Source organism: Schistocerca gregaria, chromosome 1, assembly GCF_023897955.1.
Source record: "Schistocerca gregaria isolate iqSchGreg1 chromosome 1, iqSchGreg1.2, whole genome shotgun sequence".
NCBI classification, from domain to species: Eukaryota; Metazoa; Arthropoda; class Insecta; order Orthoptera; family Acrididae; genus Schistocerca; species Schistocerca gregaria.
In genome coordinates this window covers 558,276,183-558,298,425 of record NC_064920.1, presented here as the reverse complement: position 1 = coordinate 558,298,425, position 22,243 = coordinate 558,276,183, and the positions used below count along the sequence as shown (strand labels likewise).

General features: G+C 38.7%; 1 protein-coding gene across 1 annotated transcript in view; it reads left to right on the top strand.

Moving 5' to 3' along the window:
- The window catches only part of LOC126356354 (zwei Ig domain protein zig-8-like), a 763,413-nt gene that overhangs the window by 377,885 nt on the left and 363,285 nt on the right, over positions 1–22,243 (top strand). The window contains exon 2 of the mRNA XM_050007343.1: positions 4,015–4,172. Within this exon, the coding sequence (XP_049863300.1) occupies positions 4,015–4,172 (158 nt within the window). The remainder of the gene's footprint in view (positions 1–4,014; positions 4,173–22,243) is intronic.

The following is a 22,243-nucleotide window of genomic DNA, read 5'->3' as shown; positions in this document are numbered from 1 at the left end:
CACTCTTTGAATAAACATGACCTTTAAGCGACTCGTTACATCCTGAAGGCTATTCCCTCTGGTGTTAGCGTTCTTCTAATGGTTCACAAACCCATCTTTCATTAATTAACATTAAATGAGATATATTTAGCAATACGAAGACATACATCAGCGCACAATTCTGTACTTTTTATTCGTATCATAACCAGTAAACGTGTCGCCAATCGCGAGCTCATTTGCTAACAGGTATATGAAACACTTTGCTTATTTGTCCATAGCGTTCCATTTCTTTGTCAACGAAAGTAATATCTGTCAGTATCAGAGGCAGGGTACACTAAACGCTCGAAGGACCAGAGTTTCTGGAATAACTGTAAATGGCGTTTGTATGTAAATCCAGGAGAATATTATTGCTTACCACTTCCCATACCAGTCACCAAAAACTTTCCAAAGAGTGACAAGTTCTAAAATTTGTACTTTAGATGTGACAAATTTGGTGATTTTGAGAATTTGTTCCCTCCACGAATTTAATTTAACAGGAAGTAAACACAGGCCGAAGACTATCAAACTATTGCTAGTTGTAATTCAGTATTATGGAAGTAGAAATACAAGATCTGAAGGTACCACATTAGTACGCAAAAAACAGCTGAGCAACCTTTTATGTTATTATTTTCAATTACATCCCCTTATGATGAAATACAAAGTATCGATCCATTTAGGAAAGGAACTTTGAAAAAAGGTATTTTTGTTCATATTCGAATAATGCTGTGATGACCCTGAGAATGTACATGAAATCCGAACATCTAGGAAAATCCTGTTAGTTACTAATATAAATAACCAGGAAAAATGCGAACGATTAATATTTTTCAAAGTGGAGAAACAAGAAATAGTTTTCTGTACGTTTATCAGTTTTGATGTCATCTGTAACTAGTTCTTTTGAGCTTAAAAGTGGATCATGCTAATGAATGTATTGACTTAGATTTTCTTAAAGTTGATTACTGTAATGTAAATGTAATGACATGAATTTTGGAACTTAAATTGTTTGGTTTTTATGTTCCTTTTAAATTTTAAACCTGGTGAGCTTTCGACGAGTTGAATGTGGGAAACATCCTAAAACAGGATTCTCAGGGGGGACTCAACAGCAGAAAATGCATTCTTCTGAAGATGGCGACCAGTTTCGTCACCGAAATATCGAATCGAGTTGATTTTAGGATCCAGCAGCAAACCCGAAGAGACTTTCGAGAGTTATTACGCCGGTAAAGCCTACGATGTCATATCCTAAAGCAACTTCGACTGTCCAGTAAAACTGACTGTTAACAAAAAAAGATTGAAACTACACGGTCTTCGTCTCAACATTTGTCATACTATTGAGAAAACTTGCCAGCTGAGCTTCTGTAATTGCAGTTCTATGAGTGCATGTTACACCGTGTTACGCTACATGTAATTCAGGAGGTTCGTAATTTCTGGAGGGAAAATCTTCCCATTTCAAGCATTCTTTCCTATTTCTGGGGTAGAAAGCGTTATTTTCCGTTTTCGACTGATGTATTTGGATCCATAGCTTAAGCACACATGAACACACATATTGTGTGCGGTAAGATCGAGTTCTTCAGAGTCTGCCACAATCGCTCTTCGATTGTGAAACAGCGTGTGGCCTGAGCATGTCATGACGAGTCTGGTTTGTCCACAGATAAATAGACAGTTGTCATTACGTCGTGCAGCCGGAGGAGGGGCGGGAGCCTTTGTTGAAATTGGAGCCGTTTTTACACTCTGTTTTTACACTCTGTTTTTACACTCTCTAATAAACGCGAAAAACACCTTCGTATCATAACACCAACTCCTCCATACTTGACTGTTGGCGCTACACGTGATGGCAGGCAACGTTCTCAAAGCATTCGCCAGACCAAAACTCGTTCATCAAACTGACACAGGGAACCCCTGACGCACCACTCGTTTGCAGTTATCCAGTGTCCAGTTTCACCCTTTACAGTACCTCAAGGTCGATTAGCTTTGATTACAGAAATGTCTGGCTTATTAGGAGCTGCTCGAACAGATACATCATTCTTTTTAACTTCCTACGCACATTCATTGTGTTAGCTGGACTGCTGGCTGCATTTTGAAGTTCAGGAGTGCAGTGCACGACTGTGCCTCTCATTCAGTACATAACGTATGCCTGGTCTTCACAATCAAATCACCAGCATTCGGTTTGGGCATGTTTAGTAAAGTTGACATATTCCCTCCTCTTGTGATATAAGTCACACAAATCTGAGGGCTCTAAATTCAACTAAATACTTAGTGATTACAGTTACAAATAACCTAAATTGTAGCGATCACGTAGATAATATTGTCGGTAGAGCAAACCAAAGACTGCGATTCGTTGGCAGAACACTTAGAAGGTGCAACAGGTCTACCAAAGAGACTGCTTACACTACGCTTGTCCGCCCTATTCTGGAGTACTACTGTGCGGTGTGGGATCCGCATCAGGTTAAACTGACGGATGACATCGAAAAAGTACAAAGAAGGGCAGCTCGTTTTGTACTATCGCGAAATAGGGGAGATAGTGTCACAGACATGATACGTGAATTGGAGTGGCAATCATTAAAGCAAAGGCGTTTTTCGTTGCGACTGGATCTTCTCATGAAATTTCAATCACCAGTTTTGTCCGCCGAATGCGAAAACATTTTGTTGGAACCCACCTACATAGGGAAAAATGATCATCACGATAAAATAAGAGAAATCAGGGCTCGCACAGAAAAATTTAAGTGCTCGTTTCTCCCGCTTGTCGTTCGTGAGTGGAACGATAGAGAGACAGCATGAAGGTGGTTCATTGAACCCTCTACCAGGCATTTTATTGTGAATAGCAGAGTAATCACGTAGATGTGGACCCCATGACTAATCCACGTGTAGGTCACTGAGCACTCCTCAAAGGCCCCTTCTGCAGTTTACTGTTTCTTTTTTTTTCTACTGAAAACACAGTCTCTCCCACCCCCCCTCCTGCCTGAATATTGGCGGGTCCACGACTAGGGACACGTAGTGGTCAATCTCTCGTTACGTTTCGCTGTCCGGATACATTTCAACAAATAGTGAATACTGTGCTGTGATTAGGCATCGGAATGTGGGAGTGACATAGTGGCAAAAAAGAAATGTATTAAAACTATAAACACGTATCTTAATGTTTATGACGTCATATGATCTATGTGTCATACAATGATATAATTTTGTAGGTATATTCAGCGGGATATCTGGTCACTGTCTGAAAAATGTGATGCGAATAGAGTGAGTATCAAAGAAGTAATACATTTAAACGACAAACACAATGCGGCGGTTTTTCATGCATCCCAATGTCTATGACGTCATACCTCCTGAACTATGTACGGTAACATGATATTATTTTCTACTTGCCTTTAGCGGCCTATGTAGGTTGTATCTGAGAAATACATTGCGAATCGAATTTGTAGCAAAAACGTAATATATTTACACGTTATGCATAATACAGTTTTTCACACATTCGATTATTTATGACGTCATATCTAGTGAAATATGGTAGGTAGGTGGTTCTTCCCCCACAACAATTGTTGCCTGACAGCAAGGGATATGTTTACCAAACTTGGATGAAATCCATCAAATGATTTAGTATATGTGGCACATACACACATACGAGTGTATACATCAGTTTTTAAAGATAGATATGTACGGTTTTCCCGTATCACTAGGCAGTGTTACGCGGTACTATCATAGACGGTCATACCTATAAACGACTGGGAACTCTGCATTGAAGGAAGGAGCTGTATTCTCCATTCCACGAGTGACAAGTGTCCCCTTTCTTGCTTCCCTACAATACTTTCGGATACCTCTGACCATTATCCCAATTGACTCTAAATTGCATTTTACCTGGTTTTTCCATTCATTTGGATTTGAACCTAACGATGCTTTGCGTATCGGAAAAGTTCATGAGACGAATTGTATGCAAGCTATTTTGAGCCATGACTGGAAGATGTAGCGACACAATGTTACAGACGTCGACCTCTGTGTGTCTGGCAGGCTGGGCGGGGTCGTTCTTCCTAACGGACTTCCTTCACGAGCTGCCGACGCCTGCTACGGGCCCTCAGTTCGACACCTCCGTGCCGGACAACCTGACGTCTCTCGTGGGAAAGGAGGCGGAGCTCAACTGCCGCGTCAAGAACCTCGGCAACAGGACGGTGAGTCCGCCCCATTTACATGCCGTCACACACATAGTTTAATTCTGGAGACTGTCGTTTGGACACTCTACATCGCATAACTGTGTAAATAGAATTACATACCTACAACCGCAGTTTGTGATGCCATGTTAGCAGTATATATATCCAAATTTCACACATAATAACAAGCACTGTTTTCTTTCTTTGTCGGCACACTGCTATTGTACTTCTGCTATTATTTCGCTTGCCGTATGTTGTCGTTTGGATACATTCAAAACAATTTCAACCCTACCATTTTTTTGCAACTGAAGGTGGAAGGGGGAGACAGGAAAGGAAAAGGAACTAATGATATCAACTGCATCCTTTCTTCGCCGCACCCTCAGTTTGCCACATAGAATAACTCCAAAAATAGGATGCGGGACGAAGGTTGCATGGGGCAACGGGGCCCATAATATGACACTGGTTTTTTGTTGCTAGGTGGGGTCGCTTCAGTGGTATGAAGGTCAACTTTGCTTTTTTAAATGGGATGCAATAGTTTGGTACCTATTTTCTGATAGCGGCTATCGAAACAAATCCAATGATGTGTAACAGCAACGTCTTTGAAAGTCAACGAAGGTCTCAAAAGTGACATGAACGTCCATTTACATAAGGTGTTGGAAGTGATTGGTATCAATGCAATGCTGTCATTTCTTGTTACAGATTGAGTGGTATTCCTTATCACATCGAAGCACATGCTCTGACAATTCTCTCTCGCATATCCTCAGGTGTAGTTGTAACGTCTTTGTAATCAATGTAATTTACGAATACCCACAAGAAAAAATCCAGAGCCGTCAAGTCTGGCGAACGACCCAGCCACGACGCATCTCCTCCGCGACAAATTCCACTATTTGGGAATTGCCTCTAAAACTCATTTCTAGCCAACAGCGAAAAATGTGTCGGACACCGTATTAATACCTCATTCTTTTCTAGTTCCTAATGGTATTTATTACAACAACAGACCTAATGTAGTGTACTTCGTACCATTAAGACTTCCTTCGTTGAAATAGGGGCCTATAAGTCTGTCCTCCAGAATCCGACACCGTACATTCACCGACCACGGTTTTTGGTATGCAACTTGTCGCAGCCAACATGGATTTTCAGTTGCACAATAATGCATGCTACACAAATTAACATTTCCATGCTTCGTGAATGTAGCCTCGTCAGTAAATAAAATCAAATTAATAAATGTGTCATCCCTCTGAAATTGAAGTTGAGCCCATTGGCAGAATTCAGTGCTACACATGCAACCCGTACAAGTTAATTCTTGGTAAAGACTAATATAGTAAGGATGATATTTCCGGCGATGCAGAACACGAACAATACTACTCCCGTTGTTTCCAGATTCCCTTGAGATCTGACGCGAACTAACACAAGGATCTCGAACCACAGTAGCAAGAGTACCAATTTCCATGTCCTCGTTAGTAAATTTCCGTTGCGTTAAAGATCCAGTTGTTCTCAATTCATTATACACATATTTAAATGTACGACGTGTGGGGTGAGTACGTTGAGGATACCTTTCAGTGTATAAGTCTCTTGCTTTCACTGAATTTCGTTGGCATCCTCCGTAAATGAGAAGCGTATCGACTTGTTCTTCGACGGAATACATCACTAACATTCACTTTATTCGCCGATACTAGTCTTACCGTTCCAATTAGTCTTGTATTGCGAAACCGTCGAATGGTGTTTACATGGCACGTTAGATAGATGCGCCGTCTTCGGCATACATTTTTTATTTGCACAATATAAGAGAGGGAAATTTCAGCGCATGTACATCGATAAGTGCCGAAGAGATAAGGGATACCACTCAATCCATGATATAAAAAATTGTAGCACTGCATTGATACCAGTGATCATCACCTCGAACACCTTCTGTAAATAGTCGTTCATGCCACCTTTTTGACCTTCATTGACCTTCAAAGACGTTACTGTTACACATCATTGGATTCGTACCGATAGCCGCTATCAAGAAATAAACACCAAACTACAGCATCTCATTAAAAAAAAAAAAAAGTTGCCCTTCATAGCCCTGATGGGAGGCCACCTAGCAACAAAAAACCAGCGTCATATTACGGCCCCCGTTGTCCAATGCAACATTTGTTCCATAAACGTTTCAGCTACTGTCATACTTTCGAAGGTATTCTAGGTGGAAATAGTTAGTGACTCACCCTGTATAGCACAGCTGTGGTTCCCGCTTGGTGTCTGTTCTTCCAGACATGCCAAAAGAAAACACACTTCACGTTTATATGATTCAGACATAACGCCCTTTTATTACTATCGTAATGATGTGCTAGCACAATGGAAATGGGTGACTGTTTCTGTTAAGAGTATTATTACTGCCAAAATGAAATTTCATTTTCGGCGGGATTTGCGCTCATTGGATTATTTCTGGAAGGTGAAAACTGTGTGCCGGACAAGAATCGATGCCTGAAGCTTTTTCTCTCGAGGGCAGTTGCTGTTCTGACTGAGCCATCCGACGCGACAAACGCCCTGCCCTTACAGCTTAATTTCCCCTAGTACATCTTTCTTACCCTCCAGGTTTCTCCAGCATACCTAGTAGGACTATTACTATTAGAATGAAGAAATTTTCGGACAAATTCCTAAACCTCCTGATTGGTGATTGTCCCTAGAATGAATTGCACTCTGCAACAGAATGGGTTCTGGTTTTAACTTCCTGGCAGATGTCTTGCAAAATAACCTTGTCCTGGGAAGTTCGTAATGTGTTGGGTGCTTACACTGCTCCTGATTTCCTGGTGGCGTTGAATTATTGAAACAAAAGTCGAAGTTCCGTAATTGTCAGTAGTATAAATCTTGGCGATCATGATAAATGTGTACGATCTGAATTCTGTTGGGAATAGTAGTATCCAATAATCCGTGTGCACCAAATAACTTTAATATTTCCACGTGGTGTAGTGGTCATAGACGCTGGTTTGCGACCTTTTGTGTTATCAGTTAGATTCCCACCTAATACAATCATTTATCAGTTAAATTCATGTCATGTGGAGGATTGTGGAGCATGCGAATTTACTGAAACGTTCTCTTTGTGTACATGTTAAATGGGGTACTCTTTAGTTCAGACAAGCAGTTCAGTTACGTCTGTGTGTGCCCAATAAACATGTTCTCAGGGTGAAGTGTTACTTATTGTTGCATTTTTTCCCATGTCTTCGATGCTTACATGATTTTACGTAACAACGTCGACTACCTCAAGACTGTAGGTCGATATCCCCAGATATTCTGTCTAGTAGGAGCCCAAGATCGGAAACCAGAATTCATCGCATAACATTGCCAACCTCGATCACTGATAACTATTAACTGACAACTGTGAGTCCGTTCAACTACAGAGTCTCTTAGCGAGGGCGCAAAGCGCTGTCAGTGATATTAATGCAGTCTATAGCGCTGCCAACATACAAATATATAATCAGGTTACCTACTTAGGCCCTCTGCTCCTCTCAAAATATTTTACGAAGGGTTTAGGGCAGTAGCCAATACTAATTCGTTAAATTTTTTAAATATTAACAGCATTAAACAGATCAGATGCACACAAAAGTTAAGTAACAAGCTGTTGGTCAAAAAAGTAAAAATTCTCCTCACAGTCTCTAAAGACAGTCCCATTCGTCAGGAGAGTAACCTATGACAGCTTTATGCACAAAGGCTGGGTAGTATAAGAAAATGCACACATCAGTAGTGGAACATCATTCAGTCTTAAAGAAGTTGTGTTGTCCTCCCAACGGAAACACAGTGCTGACTCTTGACATGAAGATTGGTAATGGGCCACAACAGAGCAGACGCACAGTATTCCTTGCAGAGATTATGGCAGTAATGGGCCACCAAACGAACAGACCCACTGTAGTCCTTGTAGAGATTGTGGTAGTAATGGCCACCAAAGGTATAGACCCACTGTAGTCCTTGTAAATATGGCCAGGAGACATTTGTTGCGACTGTGCGGTTGCACAATCACAATTGAAGAGTCTTCAGGCGAATGTAGCAAGTCAATGAATCGTCACTTGTGCACTCAAAATTTTTTTGTAACATCCTTAGAACCAGCAATGATGTTAACCAGTGTCTTGCTGAAGTATCAGCACATGTGCAAGCACTAACACAATCATATAACCTCTGAGATCTTATACATATTGTAAGACCAAGACAAATGTGTGTATTAAAATGAATCAGTGCTATGTACCTAACATGAAGAACTGGTGTTTATACAATTACAATTTAACAGTATACAAATTCCGTTACAAATGTAAAGAAGACGTCATTACAGTACAGAACATTGTAATACCGATAACAATTGTAGTAACACAGGCTTTACAAAAGAATATAAATAACCATATACATGAGTATTGTGGGAATTATAACATAACCAACTAAATGAAAAAGGAGAATATCCCTTGAAACATTAATGTGACCCATGAGCATTAAGAGAAAACATAAGAGACTAAATAATGTCCGAACATCTTTTTGAGGTGAAGAATATGCTACAAAAATAGACTAGATTTGAGGATAGCAGTGTTCCTTCATCATAGTGAATGCAGCTTAGCATCAGAAGAAAAAAAATTACCAAAATTATCTTATCAGGTGAACACACAGAGACAGGAAGAACACAGACACACAAGGGTACACATAAACTTAGCAGAATAACACAGATGTAAAGGACAAGGTCTGTTTTCAGTGTAACATTTAGTAGTGCAATACTTGTGGTGAGCATTTTATACCTCTGTTTCATTTTTCTCCTTTCAGTAATATTCTTCACACTGATACCTCTTTAACTTTTAACTAAAGCTACTCCATCTCCAACCAAAACTTCATTTACCTCTCTTAATTCAATATTTGTTCCCACAAAAAATCCTATTTATCTGTGTTTATACTTTCATGTCTTTCTTACATCATCATTTGTTTCCAAGAAAATCCTATTATTTCTAATTGCACAACACTTTTTAGCCAAACCATTTTGTTATAGCTTCTAACTGAATTTCTTCCCAACTCATCACAACTCATTTTCTTGTATAGCATACTCCCTCTTAAACTGACTGAAGTCTACTGACCTCGGATACATAAACAGATACAAAAACAATTAACACAAACAACAGTGACAAAAATGCAAAGTGGCAAAGCAAGCAGCAGCATATCTATATTAAAGAAAAAGCATCATTCCAACTAATATAAGCGAACATGAAAAATAAATCAGTGGTAAAACTGGCTTATCACAGTAATATAAAGTAAAATTCAGTAGACCGTTGCCTGAGAAATAGCAGCATCAAATTCAATAACTTATACCTATATATCACACAGCACAAGCAGAAAAAAGTCACGACAGTCAAGACAGCAACGCAGATAAGGGAAATGCCAATTCACATCTTAACACGAAATTACTATGTCAGATGTTACCACTAAAATTCTATGTTAACTCTTAACACTAAAGAGGTGCACCACAACAACTTCTTCCACAAAAAATTACCAAGTCCTTGAAAAGAAATTTATGCACGCAGTTCCTTCTGCTCCTTATTGTTCTTTCCTTTCAAAGTGCTCTTTTTTAAGAATTTTGATCATAAAATTATTATTTAATGGATCTGTTGACAGAAATTGTTCACATTAGCATATGTATTAAATTTTATTTTATAAAACCAATGTTGCAGCGCATCCAGAAACCAGATATCACATAAAATAACCAAATATGTGCAAAATAAAGTATAAAACATTGTTCAATAGCCATGTGGTATTTCATAAGTCATTGGAAATTCTTTCAACTCTCGTAGAGACATATTTGTCATAATCAGGTGTGTAGACGTAAGATTAATGCTCATCAGTTCGTAGGCATTTCAGTAAGTAGCACACAGTACTAACTCCAAAGAGTAATAATCATATGTTTCCAAGTAATAGTATGCCATGTTTTTGGTGTTCTGCTAAGAAATGTCAACAGCAGACTCAACGACCTTTCTTTTCTCCAGCTGTGAGAGCACTTGTGGGTGTGCGGTGAGCTTAAATGTGGCACCAGTAGGGTTGAAAGGCAACACAACAACGGGTTTTTCCAGGCGGCTAGCACGCAGCCAGGCACAGCAGACCATTGCGTCAATGTTACATACACTCTTTACCAAAATATTTACGACAACAATTTGAGCTACAATGACAGTTTCATACAAATAAAAAAAATTCATATCTTGAAAGATTGCGGGAGAAGTGTGTAGAAACGAAATCTCACCAATAACAGTGTCCAAAAATTTCCGTCGGCATTCTGATTCTCACATCCACCTATATACTAACTTTTCATACCTCTTAAAGTACAATTTTTGGTTTCCAACATTCTTTTCCACAGAGCAGAGTCCCTAACCCTACTAATTATTCATTTGCATATATGTCAATACTGCTTCAACACTTCATCGTAATAAACACATAGCATAATCATATTACTCGTATAACATTGATCATAAACACGTCTGAACATTATAATACACATCGTTGTCATAATAATATCATCATAACATATCAGTTGAATCTCAAAATCGTCTTAGTATTCTCCAATAACCTCAAAATCTGAAAAAATTCTCTCTGCTCATTTCAATAGTGGCATCTACCTCAAATGAACTTCAAAAATCATGATCCCATGCAATATACATCACTCAAAAGTCTTACAGTATCGCAATGGTTCCGTAAATATATGAACAGTTGACAAAATGCAGACAAAGTACAATTTCGTAAATACAAAGTAATATAACTGCGTAATTATATAGACGCGAGTCACTGATGTAGACAAAGAAGTTTACTTTCAGTTAAATGGCCAAATAACTGTGTAATTCTTTACTAGCGAAATATGTACTGATGTATGAAATTGTATAAGCAAATACCATATTAGCTACGGCTCCTGGCCCTTGTCACACGCATAGCACACAAAGTAGGCCTACCCCCATGACGGATAATGCAATTATACCTCAGATGTTACAGATCAAAACTTCAGAATGAAATATATCACCGGAAACCTTCTCTGTATCACTGTAGTTCAAAAATATTTCTAAAAATGTTCCAAGTGCAATAGGTAATCACTCAAATGCATGTCATGTAGCGCTAAACTATGCTTCTTGCTGTAAGAAAACTTCTGTCATCACTGAACAGTAAGAATTTACCAAGTTCCGTCGTTATTGTCGTCCATAAGCAAAGTTCTCCAAAAATCAATGTACTTACCTTGTCATATACAAAATTAAAATGCTACGCGTATAAATGTCATAGTTATTACGTTCATTGCCATGACCTTGAAAGTACTATACTGTAACGTATTGTTATGTTACGCAAATAACTATCTCATAGGAGCCAAGCCACAAAAGTCGTTATCAAAACACGGTTTACTTTTCAGAAGAACGCAGAAAACTGTGCAGAATACAGATACAGCGTAATAGAAATAATGATAATGATAATTCAATGGACATTCTAGCTGAAAAGAGGCGTTGATATACTTATTTGTGGACATGTTGAAAATATGTGCCCCGACCAGGACTCGAACCCGGGATCTCCTGCTTACATGGCAGACGCTTTATCCACGTGTTTTTTTCCACAAAAATGGCTACAATGAAATGACATAAATAAGGTGACAGACAATTGCAGTCATAAACTACAGCATTCAAAGAATGAGTCTTTAGCAGTAGCACAATTTAGCACCTTGAACTGATGGCAGTTCAGCATGTACATTTTCCTCTTCTGAAGCCGTTTAATCATCATCATTTCCTACACCCAAATTAATCATTCAGAAAATCCTTGATGTATGTTCCTTCCAGGGTAAATTACGTGGACAGAAGATCATTCCCGAACAGCGACATCACAAAATACTTCACTGCCTTGTTATTTTTGTCAGTTCCAGTCTTCTAAACGCATCCATGGGGAGTTCAAGATCTTTCTTTATATCAGACACCAGATGTTTGTAGCCGTATTCTTGTATCTACTGATTTATTTTTCATGTGTGACTTGCAGGTGAGGTTAGGGTTGGGAACGTGATACAACCCATTCCCTCTCTACTAGGAATCCAGTTCCTAAGCTATACCCATTCTGTTGAAAACAATTCGGAGCATGTTACCATACTTCTCGAGGGCACAGAAGATAGTGCACCTTCAGGAACTTATCCCTTGCAGGCTCCCCGTGAGGCTCACATTACCAACATGTCCACATTTGTACATGTGTACATTTGTAGTGCGCCTAATAAATGTTTGCCCATCATACTCATTACTCGTGGCAGCTTAATCTACGAAGTCCCGTACGAGTTCGGGCATAGCGTGTGCGTTCCCACAAGAAGGTAAATGGTCGGGAAGCCATATTTTAACTATATATGACGGTAGTATCTGTTCCCGAAAGAACAGTTACCGTTGATGACCATGCAGTTTCACTAGAACGCAATGATAATTAAAAGGCCACCCTAGTTGCAAAGAGGCGTTGATATATGTGGGTCCCACGGGGAGCGTGCAACAGGCGCAATATCCTCTGTGCCCTCGGTGGCTCAAATGGATAGAGCATCTGCCATCTAAGAAGGAGATCCCCGGTTCGAGTCCCGGTCGGGGCACATACTTTCAACATGTCCCCAATGAAGTATATCAACGCCTCTTTGCAGCTATGGTGTCTATTTAAATATCATTTCGTTCTAGCAAAGCTGCATGGTCATCAACTGTAACTGTTCTTTCGGGAACAGATACCACCGTCATATATAATAATGAAAATTTGGGTCACTCAAAAGTAGCGTCGTAGCATAGATGTGTAGCTGTCTAACAAACCAAATACTGTGTTATCTGTGCCCTCTCAGAAAGTGCTTTAAATAAAAAATCTCATTTCAAATAAATCAAAACGTTGCAGTAAAACTCCATGAGCAGAACTTTTTACAAGAATGTGAGCATTATTAGTCGCGACGTAATTGTGGAACTAGAAGAAAGTTTTTGTGTTACTGGAATTTCCAATTTTAGAAAACGATGGTAGAAATTCACGAGACCTAGAGAACTATGAACTGGACTTTGCTTCCAAATTTCAGGATATGGCACAATGCCCTCATAACAAATACTGTGACCCAAAAACTTCTCCTTTGTCCTACCGAATTCAGATTTTTCCAAGTTAAGTGTAATTCCAGATTAAGGGAAAATACATAACACGATCTTGAGGATACGATTATGTTGTTCCCAAGAGGCTTCTGCTATTAAAATATCGTCCACGTATGAGTTGATGTGTCATTTTAAGAATTCAGGTAATATGGAATTTAGCCCACGAATGAATGCTGCCGTCGAAATGTTCAAACCATAAGGAAGCTTCGAAATTCATAAGAAACGCCGAAACAAAGAAATGCGGTATATTTTCTACATTCTGGATCAAGTTCAATTTGATAAAAGCTGGAACTTAGATCACTAAAAGACAACACTCTTACGCCATTGAAATTTTGAAGAAGTTCTTCCAACGTTTGCGGCCTATCTTTTTCAGGAACGATTATGGTGTTTATTTGTCTGGAATCTAAGACAAGCCTAATCGAACCGTTTTTATCGCAACAGCATTTAATGGATTATTGTATGAGCTAACTGCTGGTTCAATAATGCCCTCGTCATGCATACATTGTGTTTCCGTTCTAACACGGTCGCTATAATGTGCCGGAATTACTGATGCCAAATTTATTATGCTCACGGACGCGAAATTTGTATTGAAATCATTTAATTCCTCCTGTTTTGTGAGTAAAAACTGTGGAATGTACTCGTAAGATGTCAAAAAGGTCCTGCCTATCAGTATCAATACAGTTCTCAATTGTTTGAATTTTTTTCTGAATTCAAACCTTAGTATCTAATACGTCATCAATATCATCCCTGTCAATGTCTGCAAACTGATTATTAATGTCAAATCCGTCCAAAGTTACAAAAGGTAAAGCCGATTGATTTCCTCGTCATGGTTTGAAAGCCAATCTTCAAATTTCAAAGCTACTAACTTGTCTTCTTTCTCTGAATTTATTTCAGCATCGTGAAAGTTTAAAATTGCCTTTTTGAAAAGTCTACATCCAATACACTCTCCATCGACAATAGTGGAACAATAAGAAAATTCATAGTAAATCTGTTGCTTTGTCATAGAATTATAAGTTAATTTGGTAGCGTACATCTACACTGTTTATAAAAATTGCACCCTCTAATTTAATCTTACGTATAGGAAGTGTGGGGCAATCGTTCGATTTATTGCATTTTTTGAAAGCTGTTTCATTAATTACTGAAATAGTGATGTGAATCACAGGATATACAATATTGTTCTGTTTCATTTCATGTTCTTGGAGTAAAAGGTCCCTAATATCTTCCATTTTCACGTACAAGTCACGGCTGCTACGTCGTCAGCTTCATAAGTAAGTTTCGTGGCTGCCTGCGTTGCGTGTCATTGTTTATTACCTCTTTGTTTTCACTCGTCGTTACTGGGATTTGGAGGTCTAACTTCTACATCAAATTATCGAGAGGCCCCTGCCTTACTTGTAGCACGCCAGTTCTGATTAAATTCAGGTCTGTCGTCATGACTATAGCGTCAGTCGTCATGTCAGTAATTTCTGTAATTTCTTTCTTGTCGGTAAATTGGTGGATAATTTATCCGAGAATCGTAACTGCAAGCTGGATCATTGCGTCTGAAGTCATTTTGTCTCCCTTGATATTAATTATTTGGGTTATCATATTGTCTACTTCTGCAGTTGCCTCTGTCATAGTCATTACTAGGGAAATGTGATATTTCTCTGGAACTCTTGCTATTCTGACAATCGTTGTCAAACGTGTTTTGTGTGTTTTGGTCACGATTTGCGTTATAATAATAGGCTTTTTGTGTCCAGTTGTTATTTCTGTCGTCACGGAATTAAGATGGATGTAACATGTCATTGTTGTTCTTTTCATACTTTTGCACCAAGCGACTGTGTGCGTCGATTTCCAATTCTTGTAAAAGTCTCTGAAAATCCTCGATATCATCATTTAAACGTCCAGCAAAAATAAGATATCTTAAATGTTGAGGCAACTTAATTAAGAAAATGCGAGAGTTCCGAGGGGCTGTACCGGTTTGACAAATACTGATTCTTGTTCTACTCATCTTTAAAACATTTTACCGCGCTGGAAAATTGAGAGTGTTCGAAATGATTCATCATTATGATATTGTGTTTTACTCGATCTTGACTAGAAGGCGTGACAAAAATCTCGTGCACTGTGACAGTCGCAAATAACCGATCTCATTCTTACCACTGGTTCATTTTCTAAATAGCCACATATAAATGTAATCTATGCTATAATGACCAGTTGGGAGGAAAACAATGATTAAATTGATGAAGCCAAGCTTGTGGATGTATGTCATTACTAGAATTCTTGAATTTACGCGTAGTGATGAAGAGCTTATGGTCAAAGTCATCGTGACGCCGAGTCGCAAATCGGTCATTCTGTGTTCCGTATCAGCGGTTCCATATCAAGATTCGGTGGCCCTGCCGATCCCTTTCAAAATCTCCGAAATATCCAGCGTTATTACTTTGTGACTCTTCCGTATTTCTAAATCCCACTTCCAGTGTCGTAGAATGAATATCCTCTGAAATATGTAGTTCTTGTATCACGTGTGCCAACTGATCTTATACTTCCCGCATTTCTCTTTTGTGTTGCGTGTTAATTTGTTTCTAATTTTGTTTGCATTTCCTAATTTTCTCGTGCTCTTCTGTGTCATTAAAGGCTACCGGGCTCGCATCATTCGCCTCATCATATACTTTCGTAGATAAATTTGTTAACTGATCCCAACTTTCGGTTCTTTTTCTGATAACATGCTAATTTCCTTCGTGTGTTTTCCTCAACCAAGTTTTGGAGTGTCCATTTGTGTCGTAATGTTATCTGCTGTGTCCTTTAAGTTTTCCTGTTTTTACAAGTTGCGTGACAGTATAAGCGGATGCAACAGAGTCAATTTTAGCCTTCAAGGTGTCGTTATTTTCGCGCACAATGATCTGCAGTTCCTTTATGGCTGTTTCATATTTCTGTAAAGTGTTTTCACGTCGTGAAAAAATAAGCTGAAAATGCTCACCAAATTGTGTTTTTTTATTTTCAGAATTCTTTTGATAATTCGTTTCCATTGTAAGTAGCTCAGTAGTTAATTCTTCACGTGTTTGTTCAAGCGTTGTGTCTAACTTTTGATGATTTTGTTCCATTGTGTCTAATTTTTGAAGCGGTTGCTGTGTTTGTTTCTGATTTTGTTCCGTTTTTTTAATTAATTGCAATAACAATGCATTAATGACTGAAACATTATCCTTCGTGGTTTTATTTGGCAGTGCATTTGCATCGGCAATATTCGTAATTTGAAAAGTAGATGAGTCTTGACTTAATTGAGCAAATGGTGATGACGCAAAACCTGAATCTACAGTATTTGCAAGATTGGTTTTGTTATTTCGCATTGCTGAGGGCAACTATTACCGACCGATCGATCGATCAACAATAATTCCCTGTTCATTGATTGTTTCCATTTCTTAACCGTTTTTATAGCCTAGTTTATGTCCTTATGTACTATTACCGAATTTTTATCTTGAACATTTGTCAATTGGTTATAAGGCGGTACCAACACGCTAAGCTCGTTTTCAATGTCATTTCTTAATTTACTTTGCAGCCTAATTTTACGTTTTTTGCGCACCATGATTTTCACAGTACCTCACACGGTAACTCAGAAATTACACAATTTGTAAAGCTAAATAAGAAGACACAGTAAAATAACACTGAAGATAATAAATATCTCATTAGTAGCGTACGCGACTGCGAGATATTTGGTGCAAATCCACACGCATGCCACAACTACTTTGCTCAGTACTATACAGTACAACAATAAGAAACTGCAAGTACAAAGGAAATGCCATATACAATTAAGCGCTAGCAGTAAACAATAACTAATTTCTTATCATGCTCTAATTATTCAAACTACAAGAAAATCAGAAGATTCCTTGGCTAGGGGTCGACAGGTGAAACTTCTCAATTTATTACTGAGCCTACTGTATGGAGCTGAGTGCAACCTCTTAGTGTTTACCACGACATGAAATTAATGAGCGCAACTGAACCTACTGCATCTTTATTTGTTCTTATCATTTAAAAATGACCTACAGAATTTCCAATGACAAATACAACTCAAACCTACTCATTTATCACCCACAATATAAAAGGATAACGCAATCTGACTGCAAATAGTTAACACAAAAGGATGGCCCTGAATTAGAAGAAATCATAACAATAACCCATACATTTGGTAAGTTACCTCACAGAAAATCATGACACGAACTACAGCAAACAGCAAATTCAACCAGCTAAATAAAAATATTCTAACTACTGTGGGCTCTGACTACTAATAGGAATGTGGTTAGCAAAAGAAAGATTTTGTTGCAGAGCGAACAATGTAATTAGCAGATTTTACTTTAATCATGTGGCATCCAGTTCCAAAATAATCGTCAATAATTCAATTTCCCAAACATTAGCAAGTACTTCAATCACCATTTAGGAATTCATTTCCAACCAACAGTAAACCTCCATCAAGGACACACGTCCAAACCTTCCGCTCGCGCTAACACAGCCAACCTCCATCACTGCTAACTATTCAATGACAGCAGCGAGTACTACTAACCACAGAGTCTCTTAGCGAGGGTGCAGAGTGCTGTCAGTGATATTAATGCATTCTATAGCACTGTCAACATACAAACATATAAACAGGCTACTTACAAAGTGTACACAGTGATGAAATGCACCATGACCAGATACTACTATTGTACGAAATACATTAAATATTCTTCTAGCTCTAATAGCATATACGTATATATGTTACCTGATGTAGAGCAGTGAGCTGGTAGAGTATGATTATTAACGTATCCGGGACAAATTTGCTATTACAATGCGTTATTTTAAAAGCAGATCCTATTTCCTTTCATTGAGTAATGATTGTTGGTACTCCAGAAAGAACGATGATGCATGTATTTCGATGTGAATACAGGTAGCACTGTACACTACACTACTTAGTGCTAAGAGGCTGTTGGTAATTGCGACAAGTGAGTATAACATTAAAAATACATGGTGATTTAATAATACACTGAATTTTCACCAATTTTTTTCTTTGTTATTCCGTGACCTAAGGTAGGATTGAAACTGCTCACATTATAGAGATCCTCTCATTTCAACCAAGCCGTAAAAAAATGGTAGTGGTGTAGAATAAAGCGTTATCAATGGAGAACATACCGAAAGTATCACTGGTGTCAGCGAAGAGAATCCTCACAAACAGCCTGCTGGGTCTGTTTTCTCTTTCTTAGAGTGTGATTCTATCCCGAACAGAAATATGACTTCATAGCAACTGTTTGTGTATTTGTTATCGAGTGTGTGACAGTATCGTCAATGACTTGTTCGATTTCTGCATTGTACCTCCTGCTATGGAATTAACTACTACTGAAATCAGTTTGAGCAAATGAATGCGATAGTATTACTAATGGGTTGGTTAGAAATTTCAGTTAACGTTCTTTGTAGTTAGGCTGTTAAATAATTTATTTATACAGCAACCCATACAACACTGAAGTATCAGAATTTTCGGTTGCCTTGCATTCTGGCAAATGATAGTTACGGATGTACACTGACGAGCCCAAACTTTATGATCACCTGTTTCATAGCGAGATGGTGCACATTTGGAGCGCAACAAAGCAGCGACTCTGCATGATATGAATTCAACAGGTTCTTATTACGTTTACGGAGGTATGTGGTAGCATATGTCAATGAACAGGTCACGTGGTTCCCGTAAATTACATGCTGGTGGTTTGTCGAAGCAGAGCTGACGCCCGATAGTATCCTAGATTCCTTATTTTTTTCAGATTTCTTATCAGGCTAATTTGACGGCTGAGACATCATCATGAGTTCACTGTCATGGTCTTTTAATCACTGTAGCACTGTTCTGGCCTTGTGAGGTGAACAGTTATCGTGCTGGAAGGTGCCAACATCATCGCTGAAGACATCGCCCTTTAAAGAAGCAGTCAGCTGCGACAATGTTCTTGTTCACAGGCCTGGCTGACGATGTTCTAGACACGACCATCGACCTAATGTTAACAAGAAAGGTGATTTTTTGTAACCAAGAACACTTTTGGCTGACCTTTCAACCTCGACGATTCCGTGTCTACTGCAGCCGTAATTGACTTTGTAGCTGCGTCAACTTGACAAACGCAGAGGTCGTCTGCTGCAAAGCCACTTGTTCAACAATGTACCTTATCGGTGTGCTCCAGGGCACTTACGCATGCACCGGAATTGTAAGATGTCATCAGAACTCCTATATATCGCCGCCTACCCTACATTACACAGTGGGAAAGCCTCCAAGTTCTGCGTTCTGTGATGAACGTCCAACACCTTGCCGCCTACTCGTCGTTTCGCCGCCCTTTAGACACTTTTCGTAGATGCTCACAACAATGGTGCGGGAACACCCGGTCAGCTTCACAGTCTGTAAGATATTTGTCCACAGGCGCCGGTGAGAACAATCTGAACCGTCTCAAAGTCGTTTTGTTTAGCCGATTTCCCCATCTGCGGCCCATAACATCGCTAGTATTTCCCCGCTCGTCTCTTCTCCACTTTTATACTTTTCGTACAGCGTTACGTGACCGGCAACGCCACCACGGCATTAAATCTCGCGGCGGGCAGTGGTCGTAATGTTTTGGCTGATTAGTGTAGTTGCTTCGTTGTTTACTGCACATCTAGAGTGTACCAAAAATTGAGAACCTGTTTCCTCTCTCTCTCTCTCTCTCTCTCTCTCTCTCTCTCTCTCTCTCTCTCTCTCTCTCTCTCTCTCTCTCTGGAACAGTGCGAGCACTGCCATCTCTGAGACATTGTCCAACGTTACCAGCTTAGATAATTTTTATCACTGATGTGGCCGTGACATTTTTATTATCTTCGATGGAGCAAGGGAAGAGGTCAAGGCCTTAGTAAAAGACTTCAGTTAACTCCCGGCGAAGGTTCGAGGGCATGAGTGTGTGTGTTTGTCCTTAGGATAATTTAGGTTAAGTAGTGTGCAAGCTTAGGGACTGATGACCTTAGCAGTTGTCCCATAATATTTCACACACATTTGAACTTTTTTTTAAATTAACTGCATCCCAAAATGGAACTCTCCCACGAATTGACTGATAAATTTAATATACCTAATTATTTAGATTTGCAGGTAAAACTCAGTGGAGGTAGCATGTAATCGGCTACATACCGGAAATCTTTTACGAGCCACATGGTAATCTTATCACACAATCCGTAAAAAAATTTTGCGTTATTATGTCTATGATTCATAGGGTTTGCGAACTGCGAATGTATCAACCTCCACGGTTAAAAAGTAGTCTAATCTAAGGTAAATTGCCGTTCTTAAGGGCTATAAAGCGGTGGTAGTTGAGAAGTTTATACAGGAAGAAGACTATGGCAAATGAAAACCTATCGTAGGACTTAGCCAAACTCTTTCAAGAATACGATAGTAATTTTGTGTATTCATAGACTAATAAGCTGCAGAATCATTATATTCGTAATGAACAACCATATAGAAACAAATTTAACCGTTTTTGGGTACACATCATTAACTGAAGTGAATGGGATGCGCCATACATTGGACACACACGTAATAAGTTCAAGACCAGAATCTACAAACATTAATTGTACATTCTAATTTTATTGGCGGGAAAATAGTAATAGCTGTTTCAAATTCGTAAATTCATTCTGCTGCGAAGAGATAACTGTTACGCTCACAGATAGTGACGTTATACGTTATACGTTGCCATTCATATATTTACCGATACCAAATCAAAATAAATTATATAGGTGTGACATGCTGTAGACAAAGGAAACCAATGTCTCATGTATAACAGTTTAATATGTATTTTTTATGGATTTGTAGCTGACAAGTATTTAGTCAGAACTCATTTGGTGAGAAGAGGAAAAGCAACTTTTCTCCGGCTACTGAATGATACGGGAGTGCTACGTCATGAAAGTTACACGAAAAGTTAGTATCCACTTCGCTTCGGATCCCATCGTCGTCTTAGCGGTACCTGGGGAGCCATCAGAAACTCATTCCAAGTTCCCGAAGATCAGATTTTTTTTTATGATCAGTAGTAACTCCAACGTGAGGCACTGTATGAAAGAGGGAAGATTACTGACAGTAATGGAGTGATTGATGGACTCTTGCAACCTTTTCGTATACCGTGTAAAGTAATTTTTGCAGACGTGAAAAAGTAGTTTACCACCATTTTGTATTTTGTCATCTCGTTTCCTTTTACAAAGCGACCACATTAAATTTGGTACTGCTGTGCCAACAGTAACATTTCTTACGTTAATATACAAGGTAAAATAAGTTTCGCATGAATTTTGCAGTCAAAGTTTAAGCACTAATAAGTAGAAAACATTTCCATTTATCTCACATTTGATTTTACACAGTGCAGTCTCCTTCAGATGTTTAATTTTTCACTGTTTTCATTTTCAGCTGACAATAATTTTGCTATAGAACATCATCAGCTAAGAGAACCAGAGCGGAACGTCCAGTGTATCCACCGGCTCCACATACCATTATTTCAGACACTGTTCCAGTTTAGACGACAAATATCTGCTCTAGTGTGAGATTTCCTCGGAGTGTCAGCATGCGGGCATAAGTATATTTTGTCATATTTTACGTCAAGAAATATGTAGTACTTCGAACGAACCTGAAATCACGCCAAAATATCAGTGCCGATAGAAGGGAATGTCTGGAACTGTACAAGCAGTTGACACTTACAGATGTAAACAGAAATTAGATAAAATTCGTATCACTAACGATGTTTTCAGTTAGTAATACGAGAAGTGTAAGGTGAAACAATTACACATTTTTATTAGTTTCCAAGATTGATTTTTAACCATTTAAGCAATTAATACTACACGAGTACTATTATTGTAATCATTAATAATTTATGATCATTTTTCAACCAGCAAACGTTAATAGAAATCTTAGAACGTTTCTAAAATTTCCTGTCTTTTGATTTTGATAATGAATCTCTCATCTCAACTAATAAAACATGGTGTCTGTCCAATAAACATTTCTGCTTTGGCTTCTTCATACAGTTACAA